Raw genomic sequence first — 18,786 nt, forward strand, 5'->3', positions numbered from 1 at the left:
CGTGTGTTTTTCATTCACCCATACCTACAGAAGAGACTTAAAACCTAACCCCGGCAGACGCCACGGCATCGGCACTGATTTAACCTTTGTCAGGCTCTTTGGAATTCCCATGGGAACATTCCTGGCCAATAATTACGCCATAATACAAAGGACTATCTATTTGCATAGTAACACAGCGTATGCAGTCTTCCTCTAAAGTTCCCAACCTTTTCTTGATATACCTAAGAGGTATTAATAATATCCATTGTAGTAAAGGGAAGATTCATAAGATGAGAAAGGTCTAAGTCTAAGTCTAAGCAAAAGCTTATTTTCATAAGATGAGAAAGGTCTAGAGACTCACTACCTAAGTTATGAGAAAGGTCTAAGTCAGACCTTTCTCATCTTCGACATGATGACATAGAGGTCAAAATTGACAGAAAAATGAGACTAATACAAGTAGTCTTGTTTTTAACCCCCGATGCAAAAACGACAGGGTGTTATAAGTTTGACGTGTCTGTCTGTGTGTGTGTCTGTCTGTCTGTCTGTCTGTGTCTGTGTGTGTCTGTCTGTCTGTGCGTGTGTCTGTCTGTGGCATCGTAGCTCCCGAACGGATGAACCGATCTCGGGATGTCGCGGTCGGGGGTTTCTTCAAAATTTTATGAGTTAGGTTATTTGCTGTGGTTTATGCAAGGTGGTATCTACTTTCCTGATTGGACTATTTAGAACTGGAATGATATCCGTTGTGTTGAACCCGAAGGGAGATGAGGAGATGACATTTTACAACATTTACTTTTAAGGTTAAAATACATTTAAAAAAAAAAAAAAAATGTTCCAGGTTCACATGTTACACCGTGTATAAAAGATGTAGCGTTATGAATAGTTACTACTAGTCATAACAAACCAAACCGTTGCTTTCCGTTAATAGCCAAGTATCCGTTGCCACAAAGCTTCCTCAAACCATAAATCATATGCAAATAATGATAATCGTGCACTAAAGAGATATTTTCAACTTCCTTTGTTGTAATGCGCCCGCCAAGCGTAAATCATAAAAGCGCACAGTGAACAAATACCTTCGCATAAGTAGTTACTTTTCTTATATAAAATCTGATCATAGAATTATTAATCTTTGGTCAAAGTGTTTGATCAAATGATCATAGATAAAAACTTCGGTTGTCTGTAGCTATCAATATTTTGAGATTTTAGCAAAGAAAGGTCGTTCACAAATTATATAGTTAGAGGTCAAGTTAACTTTGTCAAACATTGTTTGACTGATATGTATGCGGGTAGGTATATAAGTAAAACGACCGAATGTGGCTGTTGCTGATTTAATACTAAATAAGAGTGGTTTGACAAGGCACACAGCGAGCGCGTTGGTTATGCATCTATAGCTATAGATAGGTACATACGATGTAGGTACATGTATACACAACATCCCTCCCACACTAGTCTTGAACCCTGTCAACAATTAAAATAATTAAATTAACCTTAATGTTACTAACAATCACCTTATCTTATAATCTACTGGTTGTCTCGGGCGCAACTGGTGCCGTGGCACGGGTTGCGCGGCCGCCGGCGACTGCACGGCCGCAGGCGCCGCCGGCTGCGGCTCCGGCGCCTGCGCCTGCGCACCGTCCGCGGCGGCGTCCGCCGGCGCTCGGGCCCCGGCCCCTTGCTCGCCGACGTCGCCGTCGCATTCCGACCACACCTCATCCCCCCCAAGACTACATTCCTCTCTCCTTCGGAACCATTGGACTCTGAACCACTAGGAGTAGGTAGTGAGGCTACCTGGCACTCGTCAGTTGTAAACGGTGGAGATGGAAATGTTGGTCCCCGGGACGGTATATTAAATCTAAGATTTCCTTTATACTTAACTAATTGATCCGTATGTCTTACACAATAAGAATCAAAATCGAACATATAAACGTTATACATTTTATTTCCTATTTTACTTTTAATAATACCATGTTCCCATGTTTCCGTCCTGGCACTGTACCACCGAGCTAAAACAACGTCACCAGTTTCAAAACTCTCCCGATGCGGCGGAGGCTCAGAACGATTTGGTTTTACAGGTGGCGAAATTAAATCAAGTCTCGTTCTTAAATTCCTCCCGAACATTAGCTTGGCCGGTGTTTCGCCCGTGGTGCAGTGAACGCTGTTCCTATACTCAAATAAATAGCCCAATAATTTTTCGTGTACTATATCTAATTTCAAATTATCTCTTAAAATACATTTTAGCATATTCTTGGAATTTTTAACCCCCATTTCCGCTAACCCGTTACTGTTTGGATGATAGACAGGTGACGTAATATATTGAATATTATTACTGGAACAAAACGTAATAAATTCCTTGCAATTTATTTTAGCGTCATTATCCGAAACCAATGCATGTGGCAGCCCAAAGGTGGCAAATAAACGTTTGAGTTTGGAAATTAATTCTTGCGTTGCTGTACCGTTATTCATATAGATACATTCCAGCCATTTACTGTACGCGTCCACCACTACCAGGTATACTCTTTGCCCTATTGCCATGTAGTCGATGTGAATACGATGGTAGGGGCCGGGCGGCCGCGGCCAGGGCGCCGGCTGCTCGCGCGGCGGCGCCGGGCGCAGCGCGCCGCACGTGGCGCACGAGGCGGCCCACTGCTCGATATCGGCATCGATGCCCGGCCACCACATCCGAGCGCGCGCATTGGATTTCATTTTTATTATGCCTAAATGTGAGCTATGCAATTGCGATAACATTTTTTGCCGTAAGGTACTAGGAATAACAACCCTATGCCCGCGCAGTAAGGTCCCATTTTCAAACTGCAGGTCTGTTTTACATTGGAAATAAGGACTTATTAATTTACAACTTACCTTGCGTGGCCAACCTTTTTTAACATAATTAAGCACCGTCTTTAAGACAGGGTCAATTTCTGTAGCCTGCTCGATATCACTCGCGGTGACCGCCGGTAAAACCGAATCTAAGAACTTTAAAGAACTAAATTTATCAAATTCCTTATCCGCAGCGGTTACCGTCTCCGCTAACGGAGCTCGTGAGAAATAGTCGGCTACTACATTACTTTTACCCGTCGTATACTGCACAATATAATTATATGCTGATAATATAATTGCATACCTTTGAAGACGAAGCGCCGTGGTCACAGAAATACCTGTATTATTGTTAAAAATGGAAACCAATGGTCGGTGATCCGTCTTAAGTATAAAGGCTCGCTACGGCCATAAAGATATTGATGGAACTTTTTCACACCAAATATCAGGCTCGTAGCTTCTTTTTGTATCTGACTGTAGTTACGTTCACTTGCAGTCAGTGACCTCGACGCAAAGGCCAAAGGTCGCTCGTTGCCCGCCTGATCCTTCAGGGAGAGCACGGCTCCGAGCCCCGCGGGGCCGGCGTCGCACGCCAGCGTCAGCTGCGCCGAGGGCTCGAAGTGCGCCAGCGTGCGCTCGGAGGCCAGCTCCCGCTTCACCTGCTGCACGGCGCCGCGCTGGCGCTCGCCCCACTGCCACGCCGCGCCCGCTCGCAACAACTCGTGTAATGGGCTCATGATGCTGGAAGCGTTAGGAATAAAAACCCTGTAGTAGTTCACTACACCTATAAAACTCTGGAGCTCTGTAACATTTTTTGGTTCTGGCGCGTCGAGTATAGCCCTAACCTTATCAGGACTCGTATGCAGTCCCTCCTTATTTATTACGTATCCTAAATATGTGACACTCGGTTTTAAAAATTCACATTTTTCTTGTTGTAACCTAAGACCCGCGTCGCTCAGCCTAGTTAACACTTCGCGTAACCTACTGAGATGAATTGTTTTGTTAGGACCTGTTATGCATATATCGTCAAGCCAACAACTTACACCTTCGATTCCAGAAAGAAGTGTTTCCATTGATTTTTGGAAAATAGCTGGCGCTGGCGCTAAACCATAGACTAATCGAGTGTATTTAAAGAGACCCTTAGAGGTATTTATTGTTGTAAGTTCTTGAGACGAATCACATAACAAAAATTGATTATACGCATTTTTCAAATCAATCTTACTGTAACATTCCCCCCCTCCAATTTTGGCAAATACCTCTTCAATTCGAGGTAATGGGTATTTGTCGATTATTAAATCCTTATTTAATGTGACTGAATAATCGCCAGCTATCCTTACTTTGCCGTTTTCTTTTAAAACCGGGACTATAGGGGTTGCGTACAGTGAATGGTTAACTGGTACTAAAATACCTAATTTTACCAAGCGGTTTAATTCTTCTTCTACTTTATCTTTTAATGCAAAGGGTACTGAACGGGGTTTAAAAAATTTAGGAAATGCATTATCTTTCAATTTCAATGACACCTTAAATTTATTAAAAGATCCAAGCTCATCACGCCACAAATCAGAGTATTGTTCCAATAACCTGTTTACGTCATCGTCGTCACAGTGACTGATTTTATTTATCTTTGTACGTAATTCTAAATTAAACGCTGCCATAAAGTCTCGCCCAAGAAGGGGCGGGCCGTCATTTTTAAATACAAATATACTAATGGGCTTAACTTGGCCGTTATATTTAATATCTATAGTAAACCCACCCAGAGGAGAGATTTTATGGTCATCGTATAAACACATTGTAATATTACACTCTTCCAATTTGTATTTGGAAAACAATCGCTTGTACAATTTGTATGACATCACAGTCGCTCCTGATCCACAATCTAATTCCATAACTACGGGTATATCTCCTAAAATAACATTTAATTCAATCGGTTTGGTGCGTACGTACCTTAAATTATACATATGGCACTCCTCGCAAGTGTTTTGCTCGACCGAATTATCATCACACTCCATATTATTGAGGCGCACATTTTTACACACTTTCTTCAAGTGTCCTACGACTCCACACTTTTGGCAACGATAGGTCTTGTAACGGCACCTGTCACCCTCGTGACTCTTCATGCCGCATACGGAGCACCGGGAAACCGCTCGCTGGTCGTCGCGGTCCGCCGCCGGAGCCCGCGCGCCGCCGCGGCCGCCGCCGCCGCCGCCGCCGCGCCTAGCTCCGCCGCTGCCGCCTGCCGCGTACCGCCCCTCGCTACTCATCCGATTCAGGGGCTCCTCCTTGATGGTGCTGGTACCGGTCATCACAGCCTTCGCTTCCCTTGCAGATTCTGCTTTCTCCGCTATTTCCAAGGCCTGGCCAATCTTAATTGACGACGCATCTTGCTCGAATAACTTGTCACGTTCAGAGCCTGAACCTAGGCCTAGGACAAAACGATCTGCTAAAACCGTTTCTAAAGCGGAGCCGAACTCGCAGTAACTAGCTAGTCCTCTCAATCGCGCCGCCCATTCTCCCAAGGTTTCGCCTACGTTCCTTGTCGCTCCATAGAAACGTGCCTTATCTGCATATGTGCACTTCTTCTGCTTAAAATGATCGTCCAGGTATTTAATCAGCTGATCATAAGTAAGGTCATCTACTTCCGTAGGATATGCGAGGTTTCGCAACAAACGGAATGACTCATCTGTGAGATGAGTTATTAGAATCCCACTTTTATTTCCATCCTTCACATCGTTTATTTTAATAAATTGTGTCAAGCGTCCTTTAAAAATCTGCCACTCGCTGGTTTTATGATCAAAATCAGTCAAATTTCCCAAAAACGACATAACTAATTATTTTTTACACACGCGCGGTAGGTAAATCCTCGTTCGACACTGATATGTATGCGGGTAGGTATATAAGTAAAACGACCGAATGTGGCTGTTGCTGATTTAATACTAAATAAGAGTGGTTTGACAAGGCACACAGCGAGCGCGTTGGTTATGCATCTATAGCTATAGATAGGTACATACGATGTAGGTACATGTATACACAACATTGACTCAGTGTAGTTTGACGGAGTTTAGACGTTAAATCTGGAAAACGACCCAAAATACTGTTCTAAGATTACATATAACCTAACCAAAAAATTGAAATTTTGAAAAAACCCCCGACCGTGACATAGTACTCCGATTTTCAAAACATGGCTAAGAACACTCCCTACTAACTCAGCTTTCACACAAAAAAAAACTAAATCTAAATCGGTTCATCTGTTCGGGAGCTACAATGCCACAGACAGACACACACACAGACAGACAGACAGACAGACACACGTCAAACTTATAACACCCCGTTGTTTTTGCGTCGGGGGTTAAAAAAAACTTAAGATTACAAAATCTGGACCTTTATCAAGTTATCATAATACACAAGACGTGAAACCAAGGCCAAGGCCATCTTCGTAGGAAAGCAATAAAATTTTGTTAGCAAACGAACTCGAACTGTTCCGCGGTTAGAATTGTTAGAAACTACCAAGACCGCGTTGTGGAAAGCGTGGTACTTGTATCTATAGATTATAGAATATAAACAAAGCATGCCCTAGGCAGTTCCCTTAGTTCTTCTGCATTATCCATTACGATAAACTTATAGCGTGAACACGCTATCATTACCATACTAGCGTCAATAGACTGCCCTATGGGAACCACTGACAATGCTGAGAACAAGTAATTAAAAGAAGGTCGTCATTTAAAGAAGTTCTTTGTACTTCCGTCGTTATACAATAAAGCAATGGGGTAATTGAACTGACTTTAAGTAACCGATGATGATTTGTAGCGACGTTCAGCAGGGTTAGCACATAATTGCCGCGAAAATATGTCGCCGCGAGATAAACTACCCGTCCTTATGTCATTAATATAAAAATTTTACCTTCCAATAAAATTTGTATTATTTTGCCTGGTATATCCGAGGTCTTTATAGAGAGTACGTCGTAGACGTCGCATCGGACCGATAGATGGCGCCATCGTTCGTTGTAAGTCGCTCCGGCGTCTCACCGCCGCGATGTTGGTAGTCCCGTTTTTCCCCACCTGCAACACAAGGCCCCCCGCGCCCCGACTCGCCACCAGCCACCCTCATTGTTGAGGAGAAGTGCCGACGGTATATTAAGCCTACCAGGAAGGCATCACTCAGACCTCGGATATACCAGGCAAAATAATACAAATTTTATTGGAAGGTAAAATTTTTATATTATTTGTGCCGTTTGTATATCCGAGGTCTTTATAGAGACCTGTTTATTATCTCCTGGTGGCGAGTCAGCTGGCGCGCAAGCCTTTGGTAGCCCTATTGGCATAGCATAGAAGAATAAGTGAATCAGTTGAACCGATTTGACAGATGTATCAGTCGAAATAGCCTTCGATCCGCGAATATCTCGGTGCCAGAAACGCATAAAGAGATTTTCGTGATGACGTTTAGCTTTAGTCAGCGAATAGTTAGAGAAATGACATTATTATACATCGCAGATCAAAACCAAAAAAAAGATGTAGGCGAGGCTGACTTGAACAAGATACAAAAACCTTAGATACACTATTATTATTAACAGACACGTTATTTTATCAGGTTATAAACCCAATTTCAGACACAAAGTGTGGAAATTAACTGTAAAAGTAGTGTAACTATCTGTACTGTAGCAGGGTAACGTAATTGATACTGCTTTTGTCAACCCTTCGTAAAAATTATCTAAATCAATATTAGCTTTGATATGACTATTTAAAGTCCAACGTCTTACGTCCATATCAAACACAGAAAAAGGTCATCACTCACGCGCCCAAGGGCTATTTGTTACAATACTGGTATTTTCGATCAGACTATTTCGCGTCAAGCGAGCGCGGTTGCAAGCGAGACTCCTGAACTCTGAACTCTTTTTAGTGAGGGCATTTGAGGATACCGATCGCTCGGTAAAACTAGCCTAGAAGATGAAAAGTACGAGCGCTGTCGATTGCTACTACACTGAACGGAGGTATCAGTCGATTTCTTTAAGTCAGTCATTGACTCTTAGGGTAATCCATTACCTAATCCAAAACCCGATGCGACGGATTTCTACTTCGTGCAATGAAGGTCGACAGAGTAGACTGAGAGGTGGAGACGTCCGTGTCGCATCGCTGGTGGTTGCTGAACACGTCGTGGTAGCAGGTCAAGGGGTGAATTTAACACCGCCACACATGCGCGCTTTAAGAGCGTAGGCGGAGCGCAATAATGGCGGTGCACCGCACTAACGCTGGCGTTGCGCCCAGTGGGCGCTAGCGGGAACGAACGAGCGCTGATAGCGAGCGCAACGCGCGCGGGACGCGAGCGGAATGCACGCGCATTCAGCGCGCTGATAGCGAAGCGTTAGCGAAGCGGAATGCGCTTTATGTGTGGCGGAGGCTTAATACGAACCGTTGTACGGCGTAATGCAGGGCTCTCGCAGACGAAGAGGTACGATGACGGGCGAAGCAGAAGAAGGCGAGGTCACCGAAGGTCACTTACTTGGCTCCCAGGGGGTGCATACTGACCTCGTACGACAGTCTGTTGGGGTCAGCAGTTACTGTCGTAGTTACTCGTAACAGAAGAGATGTAGTCCTGCCATCGTACAGCATAACATAACATACAACTGAACTGTGCATAGCATATAGTGCTATGCGAACCTTAATCCGACTGCATGTCACTTCAGTCGCCAGCGCCACCGCCTGTTGAAGATTATTCTCCATCGGAAGAGCTTTACTTCGTACAATGTTCCGATTATTGAAGGTCTTATCGGGCTGCAGATGCAAGCAAAACAGGGGCGATTGGCCTACAGCTATCGGCAGCTGTACGAGGTAATGCTGGAAACTACAGCGGTGCAACCTTCCTCTGTAGACCACGAAAGTTGTGAAATTTATGAAATCAGGTTCTACGATCGAATCAAGCACTATATTAATTGAGTATAGTCGAGCCAGATGATAACTACTGAAGTACTCCTGAGTTCCTGGCCCCTTTCGCTTTGAGCTGGAATCTGAAGTTCACTAAGGCGAAGCAGGTTTATTTTTCCCAATTTGTTTATTAGAGGCTCGGCGAATAAGTTAATCTCTCGAATGGACAGGGGGCGCCACAAGCCTCCGGGAAATCATCGTGTACTTGGAACCCCCGCGGCCAGATTGCCGATCGGTTTTGGTGTCCGCCCGGTAAACAGACGCACGCTCAGGATGCAGGACGCTGGCTCGAATTCAGATCTGGACATTCTGAAAGGGATTTTTTTTTTTAATTCCGCAAACCTTTACGATGTCTTTGACCTACACAATGAGCGATGTACAGGAATCACAGGGTCTTCTTGCGAGGCGCCTCTCCGATTAGATAGCTCGCGAACATCGTCAGGACACCCTCGCAGCAGTGCGGCTCCTCGTCCGGTTATTGACGTCTTACCTCGTTCAACTATGGGTGTCCAAACCACGTTAGGACGTAGCATCTTTAGAATTTATCTGTTCTCACTTCGGCGACGGAGGAGTCCTTGGTCAAAATAGAGTGTAAATACAGTCGTACTTCACGGGAACTGGAAAGAGAAGAGTGGATACCATAGTGTACGGGATGTCAGCTGATAGCGGCGCCCGGCGTCACATTGGAGGGTAGTATCAGCCTGGTCAGCAACAGAGTCTGCAACGATACCGTAGCAGACGGTGCCTGGATAGTCGTGGTCGTGGCACCATTGTAGGGGAAGACAGTGTTCGCGGTGAGCGTGACATCTTAGGCGCGACGGGCGTTATCAGCGTGGCTGCTAGCAGCACCAAGGGCCCACATCAGCAATCTTACCAGCTTGTCACTGCAGCAGACGCTGTTATGTTCGGCGGTGAGATTGAGACGGCCGTCGTCAGCTCGAAAGGCGTCTCGATGCCCTGTCGCGTCACGCAGTATCGTGCTCGGTGGCCTTCTCGAGGTGGCCGCCGTCAGCGCGGGAGGCACCGGCGCCAGCGTGGCAGTCAGCTACATCGGTGAACAGCATCAACAGAGTTCGCGGCGTCGTCACGGCAAACGCGGCAGGAAAATTAGCGACGCCTTCGCGGTAGCCGCAGTATTGCGCTCGGTGGCGCGATGAAGGTCGCCGCGTCTACAATCTTACCTCGTGCGATCGAGGCGACATCAAGGCGCCAGCATGAGCGTGTCGGCCGACGACACCGGTGGAAAACTTCAAGTAGCTTGCGGCGTTGTCACGGCAGACGCAGCAGAAGGATTGCGACGCCTGTGCAGCGGTTAACAGTATTACGCTCCGCATCACCACTGAGGCGCCAGCATAAGCGTGGCGGCCAGCAATACTGGTGGACAGCTTCGGCAGGGTCGCGTCTCGCGTCGTTGTCACGGCATATGAACGCTCTACATCACCATCGAGGCGCCAGCATAAGCGTGGCGGCCAGCGATACTGGTGGACAGCTTCAGCAGGATCGCGGCGTTGTCACGGCAGATGAGCTCGCTGCATCACCATCGAGGCGCCAGCATAAGCGTGGCGGCCAGCGATACTGGTGGACAGCTACAGCAGGTCAGCAGGATCGCGGCGTTGTCACGGCAGGCGAACGCTCTGCATCACCATCGAGGCGCCAGCATAAGCGTGGCGGCCAGCGATATTGGTGGACAGCTTCAGCAGGCTCGCGGCGTTGTCAAGGCAGACGCACGCTCTGCATCACCATCGAGGCGCCAGCATAAGCGTGGCGGCCAGCGATACTGGTGGACAGCTTCAGCAGGATCGCGGCGTTGTCACGGCAGACGAACGCTCTGCATCGTCACCATCGAGGCACCAGCATAAGCGTGGCGGCCAGCGATACTGGTGGACAGCTTCAGCAGGATCGCGGCGTTGTCACGGCAGACGAACGCTCTGCATCGTCACCATCGAGGCGCCAGCATAAGCGTGGCGGCCAGCGATACTGGTGGACAGCTTCAGCAGGATCGCGGCGTGGTCACGGCAGACGAACGCTCTGCATCACCATCGAGGCGCCAGCATAAGCGTGGCGGCCAGCGATACTGGTGGACAGCTTCAGCAGGCTCGCGGCGTTGTGGCGGGGGCAGAAGGTGGCCGCGCTGGTAGCCTGCGTATTGACGACTGATCACTAACGGCACGGCGCTCGCGTCGGGGCAGCAGCAGACATACTTACAGCGTCGCACGCGACGCCTATGCGGCGGCCACAACGTTGTTCGGCGGCACCGCAGAGATGGCCATCGTTAACGAGGAGGCAACTTCTACGCAACCTCGGCGGCGCCGACGCGGCGGACAACACTGCTGCGGTCAGCGGCGCTATCGCAGCGCTACAGTAAGTTTCGGCGCCGACACGTGGCTTGGGGCCTCCGCACCGAATCGGAAATTCTTTCTAAAATAATATGAATCTGCTCACCCATTCGTCGGAGAAATTCAAACCTCCTTGGAGCGCGGTATTCCTCCACCGCGGCCGCCGCCGCCGCCGCAGCCCGCAGGTCGCGCAGCACGCGGTCGCGAAGCACGTGGTCCCCGGAGCACGTGGTCCCCGGCGGAGCAACTTACCTACGTTACCGCTTATATTCTCGCGCGAAACTTTTAATACGCGGATAACACTTCCTACTTTAGTCTCGGAAATGCGAATAGTTTAAAAGAAAACTGATTAACGGTAACGATTTTTGCAGCATGGAACTTTCTTACAAAAAAGTGGGTAGAATCATAAAGCACCGCTCGTTCATTTCTATAGTGAGAACCCCGAAAGACGAATAATGATCGCTAGCGAGGCATAATATATCTCATTATTCAAGACGAACGAGCGCAAATTAAAAGGGAAGAAAGAATTGACGGATGAAATTGAAAAATTTCATAATTCCGAAACGTTATAAGCCACTTTTTAAATAAAAACACGAATAACTCTGGTTTGACCAGAAATAACAAGGAAATAGAAACTAAAAGATTAATTTCGAGACACCATGCTGTAAAAATGTTCGAACGGAATACGCGACAACCGGTCACTTCGGCGTTCGACGAAACAATGTGGGTGGCTGGTGGCGAGTCGGGGCGCGGGGGGCCTTGTGTTGCAGGTGGGGAAAAACGGGACTACCAACATCGCGGCGGTGAGACGCCGGAGCGACTTACAACGAACGATGGCGCCATCTATCGGTCCGATGCGACGTCTACGACGTACTCTCTATAAAGACCTCGGATATACAAACGGCACAAATAATACATTTAGAAGAAGACGTGTGATCTTTCTCCCGGCGACATACTCTCGCAGCAATCATGTGCTAGGCCTACAGTGATAGGTAACATACATTATTACACGTGATAATGATAACGCTATCACGATGTGGGTGAAATCGAACAGAGGAACCCTAAAAAATGGATGATAATGAATAAATGACACATCACACAACAACTTACATACAACTTATTTTTCATCTGATGTCACCTGTACCTATTCCTACCCTACTGGGTGAGTAAAATATATTAGCAAGTGTCGTAAATGACAAAAGGTGTGTTAATTTTTTTGCGTCTTCAGGATTTCAGACACTTTGAATTCGTTGTCACTAAAATTACCCTGTTTATTGTTCTTACTGTTTTTAGTCCGTTCGACTAATAAGTAGGGTAAACTCGCCTCATTCGGAGACACGCCTAATTCGGTGAAACAACCAAAAATCGTCTTTCGGAATAGTGCTTCACAGCTTGTATCGCCGAATTAGGCGTGTCACCGAATGAGGCGAGTTTACCTTACATAGGTATATTTTTTCGACCCCAAAGACGTAATAAAATAAAACATTTTTAAACACAAAAAAAAAATTTCCTTTTTTTTCTCAGAAATGCGTAGTTAAAATTGTTCCGATTCCTCTTTATAACATACTTAAGTATACAAATATATGAGCTACATACCTAAGCAACCGTATAGAACCTCTTAATTTGCCATCGACTTTGAACATACATAACAATTGACCTTCATATGCTATTAATGCATACGTTCAAATTAGAAATGTATGAATGTTTGGTATGATTGTTAATTGCCCAGTGAATACTGAACTTGTTTTAATCACTTCGTTACTAGGTCAATGCTAGTTGAACCACAGAATATATAATAGCAGGGGCGGCTCACTCCGCGATTCTATCGCCGCGCTACAAGTACATGCTGGCGGCCGCGAGTTCGCGGCCTAATCAGGGGTGGCGCGCGTTCTCACGGAACACACGTATGCACTTTCTATTGTTACTATACGTTGCGAGTTTTTTTTAAGTGTTATATGCGATATCCGCGTGTGAATGGCTAATGCTTAGTTAAATAGACATCATGAATAAAATAGGAGAATCTTACACAGATCTACTATTGATTAAGTCCCACGGAAAAGTTCAATAAGTGATGTTGGGACTTAAATAAAAAATATAAATACTGTATATATACCTAGAAAGTACCCAAGACTGGAATATAATAGTATAACATTTTATCTGAGTATTAACTCGTTTTAAATCCATAGGCAACCCTATCGTCCGAAGCTGCGCACGTGCGGCTCGTTTCTTTGTTAGAATTTTGTAGGCATTTAAAAGGCGGCATTTCATTCGGCGTGAACATCAAAGCAGTGGGCCTTCTGTACTTGTACTATTATATATTCTGTGATAATAGTACAAGCTTGAACGAGTAAGTTGGTGCAGCAGATACCTAGAAGTTGGTGGTAATGAAGTGTCTGCATATTTACATTAGGTATGATTTTTTTTTAACAACGTCATCTATGAACTCATTAAGACGACCGGTCTGGCCTTGCCTGACCCTGCCTGCTAAGCCGCGGTCCCGGGTTCGAATCCCGGTAAGGGCATTTATTTGTGTGATGAGCACAGATATTTATTCCTGAGTCATGGATGTTTTCTATGTATATAAGTATGTGTATATTATATTTATATCGTTGTCTGAGTACCCACAACACAAGCCTTCTAGAGCTTATATCGTGGGCTCGGTCAATCTGTGTAAGAACGTCCTATAATATTTATTTATTTATTATTCGTGCCTAAACAATTAACTATAAATCATACTACATTTTTGTATAAATATATCCGTGATTATTGTTTTAGTCATCAATATTGACAAAAAACATGTATCGCGGTCGTATGATGGTCACAGTTATCCTTACGATGCCGCAGACGTCACTTTTCAACACCGCGCCATAGACAGAGACGGATAGTCATCATCAAATTATTACGTGGATAAGCCAGATCATCATATTCGTGTTGATATTGAATGTAATTAACATTTGAAGACACGTTTGTGACTCATCCGGGCTTAATGAAGTGTTTTCCAATCACGAGGTGATTTAATGTTTATATTATTACGTTTTTTTGTTTTAATAAGAATTCAATTGTGTTGTAAATATAGATGATAAAGGTAGACGAGGTAGGTACCTGTTGTTTGTTTTAGCAGCTTAATTTATGTTATTTATATATATACAGCTCAGCTCTTTAGAGAACTATGGAAGTTACGCTTTCATTCAAGACGATACAGGAGTGAAAATGCTAAAATGGAAAGGCCCCCTTTCAATTTGGGAATTTTAGTTATATATACTAATGTTATTAACTAGATTTATTGAAAAAAATTGTCCATTAAGAACAACTCAGTTAAAAGATATTGCGAAAAAATCTTTAAACTCGAGGTTCCGCTTTCGACTGTTTCCTCCTTCAAAACTTAATCAATCGTAACGATATATGAGAATCTGAACAACAATGAAATAATCTGTGTCGGACCGGACCGTTTAGTTTTTTTGGCTAATTGTTACCAATTTTGAGTATATCACACCTTTTTTGCGCCACAATGAAAAAAGCCGTTTTTGGAAATTTTTGATTGGCTGTAGCGTCTTTAAAAATAAAAATGTCAAAAAAATCACGATGGTCTGACACAGATAAAAATAATAATAATATGTGTTAAAAAAATCATATATCTTCAAAAACCAGGAAGGAAATAGTCGAGAGCGTTTGTATGGAGAATTGACCCCACCTGTATTATCTTAACTCAAATTTGTATCGCGTCGATAGGGCGATAGTGTGTTAGTGACCTCAATTGTCTTCTGACAGTGTCACAAATAAACATCCTGTATATAGATTAAATAAAACAGTTTCTATTAAACCGCAGTTACCTGTCAAAGATAACATAAATGCACGAAGCGAAGCGTTGCGCCGCAAAGTGCAATCGGTTCGCATAACCGCAAGAAACTAATAACAATGCTGCATTATTTAACATCCTTCCGCGTGTGTAACAGTTTTTATGGGCTTATAAAAATTAAATGCACTGTTTACGCTTGTCTGTTGACCGAGCGAGACAGCAGGGTTTCGTTTCAACTTGAGCCTAGATTTTTGAAGTGAAACTTCTATTCTAATGCGACTTCCAACTGACAGTGTTATACGTTTAAAGCTCACTACAGTCACTACGCGTTTATCGCTCAGTATTCCCAGCTTAAATTTTGAAATACCCGTTCCTATTTAAATTTCCACATAACGAAGTTTCGCTTCTTTCATCGCGGAAGGATTCCACGCACTATTTTTTTTTTGTTGGTAGGTATGTCTAGATGGGATTTTTTTTTTATTATAGGAAATCAGAAAAAGGTATATTTAGACAGTAACACGTGTCCCACAAAACGGTTTACACAGTTTGACTGTGGGATCACAGTCTCTTCGCTAATCTAAGAATAAAATAACACTTACAAACTATCAATTAGAAACTTAAATAGTCTTTCGGTTTGTTCATGAAGTACGTTCATAACCACATGTATGTATACAATACAGTACTTAAAGTAAGTAATCTTATTTTATCAATATGTAGGTATTGTAAAATTATAATCAAGTTACCGCGACTGATAGTCCATTTTCATTCAGGTTTATTTTATTTGGGAATAATTAATTAAAATGAGCCATAAATGTAGGTATTATTCGTACTTTAATGTAATTACTAGGTAATTTCTTTATTGTTAAATAAATTCTCGAAGATAATTTTTTTTACAAATAATTAGTGGCGACCATCATCATCCTCCTTGCGTTATCCCGGCATTCGCCACGGTTCATGAAAACCTGGGGTTCGCTTTGACAACTATTAAATTAGTGGCTACCATTCCATATAAATTAATTTATTCGATGTGAGAGGTTAACTTAATAGGTAACCGTATAATAAGTACCTAATTATTGTTTTAGAATAGAATAGAATAAAATAGAATAAATTTTATTCGTAAACACACAAAACAGAAAAATATTACAAATAGGAACACATAACACGAGAAGGTGCCACGAAATGGTTTAATCTCAGCATATTGCTGGCGACTTCCAGCGCTGATCTTCCGGTCCATTCGGTGAAAAACAATCACGACAGGTAACATGAACAAAATTATGGAAAACAACATAATACACACAAAAAAGACAAAGATATTACATGCTTTTTTTAAAACTATAACTACTACTGAACGAATAATTTACAATGTTTGGTTGTCTGGGTAAGTCAGTACAGTATCGTACCGTTTTAAAGGGTCGGACACCGCTTTGGCCGTGCATTAAGCTTGCCAACCAGCGCCATATTGCGGTCTGCGGTAGCTAATTAAACATTTTATTACTACTTTACCTATTACAATAGAACTACTTTGAAGTTCTACCTCACTGACCTCACTGTGGTCCAAAAATGCATACATCTCAATGTTAAAATGTTCCCACACGGACTGTGTATGTGTGTACATTTGTACAATGACTTGCCTTTTGCATTTCAATGACCTCCTTATTAGTAGTTATTAGTTATACGTACCTACCTGCCCTCAAGGGTTTCAGAAAACAAAGTTATGTGAACGAAAATAATAAAATTGTTTAGAAATATTTGGGCCCCCTTTGACCGCCGTATTTCGATATAGGTATCCGATCAGACAAAGTGCACTTTGTCCCAAGAATGTATATACTAAATAATACTTAAATTAAGAGCTTTCAAACAAGATATGTCTGATCAGTACACATTCATGGGACACCGCCCATACAAAAGTGCCCGTTCTCCTTTTCGTAAGTACGATGTACTTAAGTTACTGTACTGTACTGTTTCGTAAGTACCGACGATGACACGAGCACGAGCAAGCTCGATGAAAAATTCTAAAGATAAAACTATGTCTAAGTTTCTGCATTGTAACGATTTTCATAATGTTCCCAACTTTTTAAGAGGATACGGGAGCGAAAATGCTAAAATGGAAAGGAGCCCCCTTTCAACTTGGGAATTTTAGTTAAATACAATATATGTTAAATAAAAATATATGTTATTAACTAGATTTATCGAAAAAAATTGTCCATTAAGAACAACTCAGTCAAAAGAGATTTCAAAAAAATCTTTAAAATCGAGGTTCCGCTCTCGACTCTTTCCTCCTTCAAAACTTAAACAATCGGAACGAAATTTAAGAATCTGAATAACAATTAAATAATCTATGTCGGACCGTTTAGCTTTTTTGGTTAATTGTTACCAATCTTGAGTATCACACCTTTTTTTGCGCCACAATGAAAAAGGCCGTTTTTGGAAATTTTTGATTGGCTCTAGAATCTTTAAAAAGCAGAATATCAAAAAAATCAAAACGGTCCGACACAGATAAAAATAACAACAATCTGTGTTGAAAAAATCATTGCTCTATCTACAAAAACCAGGGAGGAAGTAGTCGAGAGCGTTTGTATGGAGAATTGACCCCTACCGTATCGGTCTTAAATGAAAAACGTCAAAAATGCGATCCCGTTACGTTATGGATACTCAGAGTAAAAAGTGACGGTTTGGGTTCAAATAAAAATAGTGCGTAAAGTCCCTCCGCGCGGAAGAAGTGAAACTTCGTAAAGTGGAAATGAAAATAGGAAGGGGTATTTCAAAATTAGAGTTGGCAACACTGAGCGTTAAACGTTGTCAGTTGGAAGTCACAATTAGAAGTTTCACTTCAAAAACATTTATTTTGACACTGTCCTACTTAAGTATTCGATTTTTAAATTTTGTTCCAATAAACCTACCCTGACCATGTCCTATTTAAATACCTATCCGATTTTTAAATTTTGTTCCAATAGACCCTGTTCTAAGTACTATAAGTTGGAACTATAAGCATAACGGCAACCTTAATCCACATAAATCTAGCTCTATCATTTTTATATCCAACACTTTATTAGTAATAAATACACCTAGATTTATTTTACCGGGTAAGTATGTAAATATCTTCTAGCAGATCACGGAATTGGGTCAAATCTTTTGAAGGCCGTGAATGTCTCAGATTATCTACTCGGTCTAATCTAGGTACTTGTTAGCCTAAGCACGATTTTATCTAGGAACAAATCTTAAACAACTACTTTATTTTAATTTATAACATCTTGCAGTAGCTTGCAAACGCACATATATACCTAAATCTCTTGAGTCTAAGATTGTATCAGTGAGGTATTTTATTTTTGCGTTCGTGGCGGTGTATGGTAGCAGTAGTGACTGTAGATGAAAGTATTAAAAGCTATTGGAATAGCATTATGCTTGAGTAAATTTATCAATTTATCAGTTCAGTTCTGACTGAAATTGAAGTAAATTGTACACAAATTACCTAATTAAAAAGATCTCAAATAATTAAGCGTCGCGTTTCATCGTCTAATTAAAAAAATACTTCCGATTTGGACAAGTGAGGTATCATGTTAGAAGCATTTCGAAATTTCCACAAAACGTTTCTGGAAACTGGGTGGACTAGATGGGATGGAATACTACCTATTGCAATTTAGTGCTACTAAAAAAACTGAATGTCATTAAGTACTTTATTTGTTATATTGTACAATAAAGTTTAAATAAATAAAAATAAAAATGTCCACCATCATCGTCATCGGTTGGCGAGATAACTGACCACTCCACGCCGCCATTGCCACAACGGTAGTTCTCGCCTCCTACCGTATCGGCCCGATTGCCATTAATATCTGTTGGTGTTGGTTATGGAATCGAGAATTACTCGATTTGAGTTAGAGATAGTTCTCGTTTTACTATTGGGTTCATAAGTAATACATATGGAAGTGGTATTCCGAGATAGGTAAACTGA

The 18,786-nt window shown here is 42.8% G+C and overlaps 2 protein-coding genes across 2 annotated transcripts in view; both read right to left on the minus strand.

Moving 5' to 3' along the window:
* Positions 1 to 18,786, minus strand: part of LOC125242212 — a 45,072-nt gene that overhangs the window by 7,042 nt on the left and 19,244 nt on the right. The window lies entirely within an intron of this gene.
* LOC125242211 lies at positions 1,289 to 5,816 on the minus strand. Its single transcript, XM_048150937.1, has 2 exons — positions 4,735 to 5,816; positions 1,289 to 1,434 (listed from the first exon to the last, which is right to left on the minus strand). The coding sequence occupies exons 1-2, from the start codon at positions 5,610 to 5,612 to the stop codon at positions 1,422 to 1,424; spliced, it is 891 nt and encodes a 296-aa protein (XP_048006894.1). The 5' UTR covers positions 5,613 to 5,816; the 3' UTR covers positions 1,289 to 1,421.

Source organism: Leguminivora glycinivorella, chromosome 2, assembly GCF_023078275.1.
Source record: "Leguminivora glycinivorella isolate SPB_JAAS2020 chromosome 2, LegGlyc_1.1, whole genome shotgun sequence".
Classification (NCBI taxonomy): Eukaryota; Metazoa; Arthropoda; class Insecta; order Lepidoptera; family Tortricidae; genus Leguminivora; species Leguminivora glycinivorella.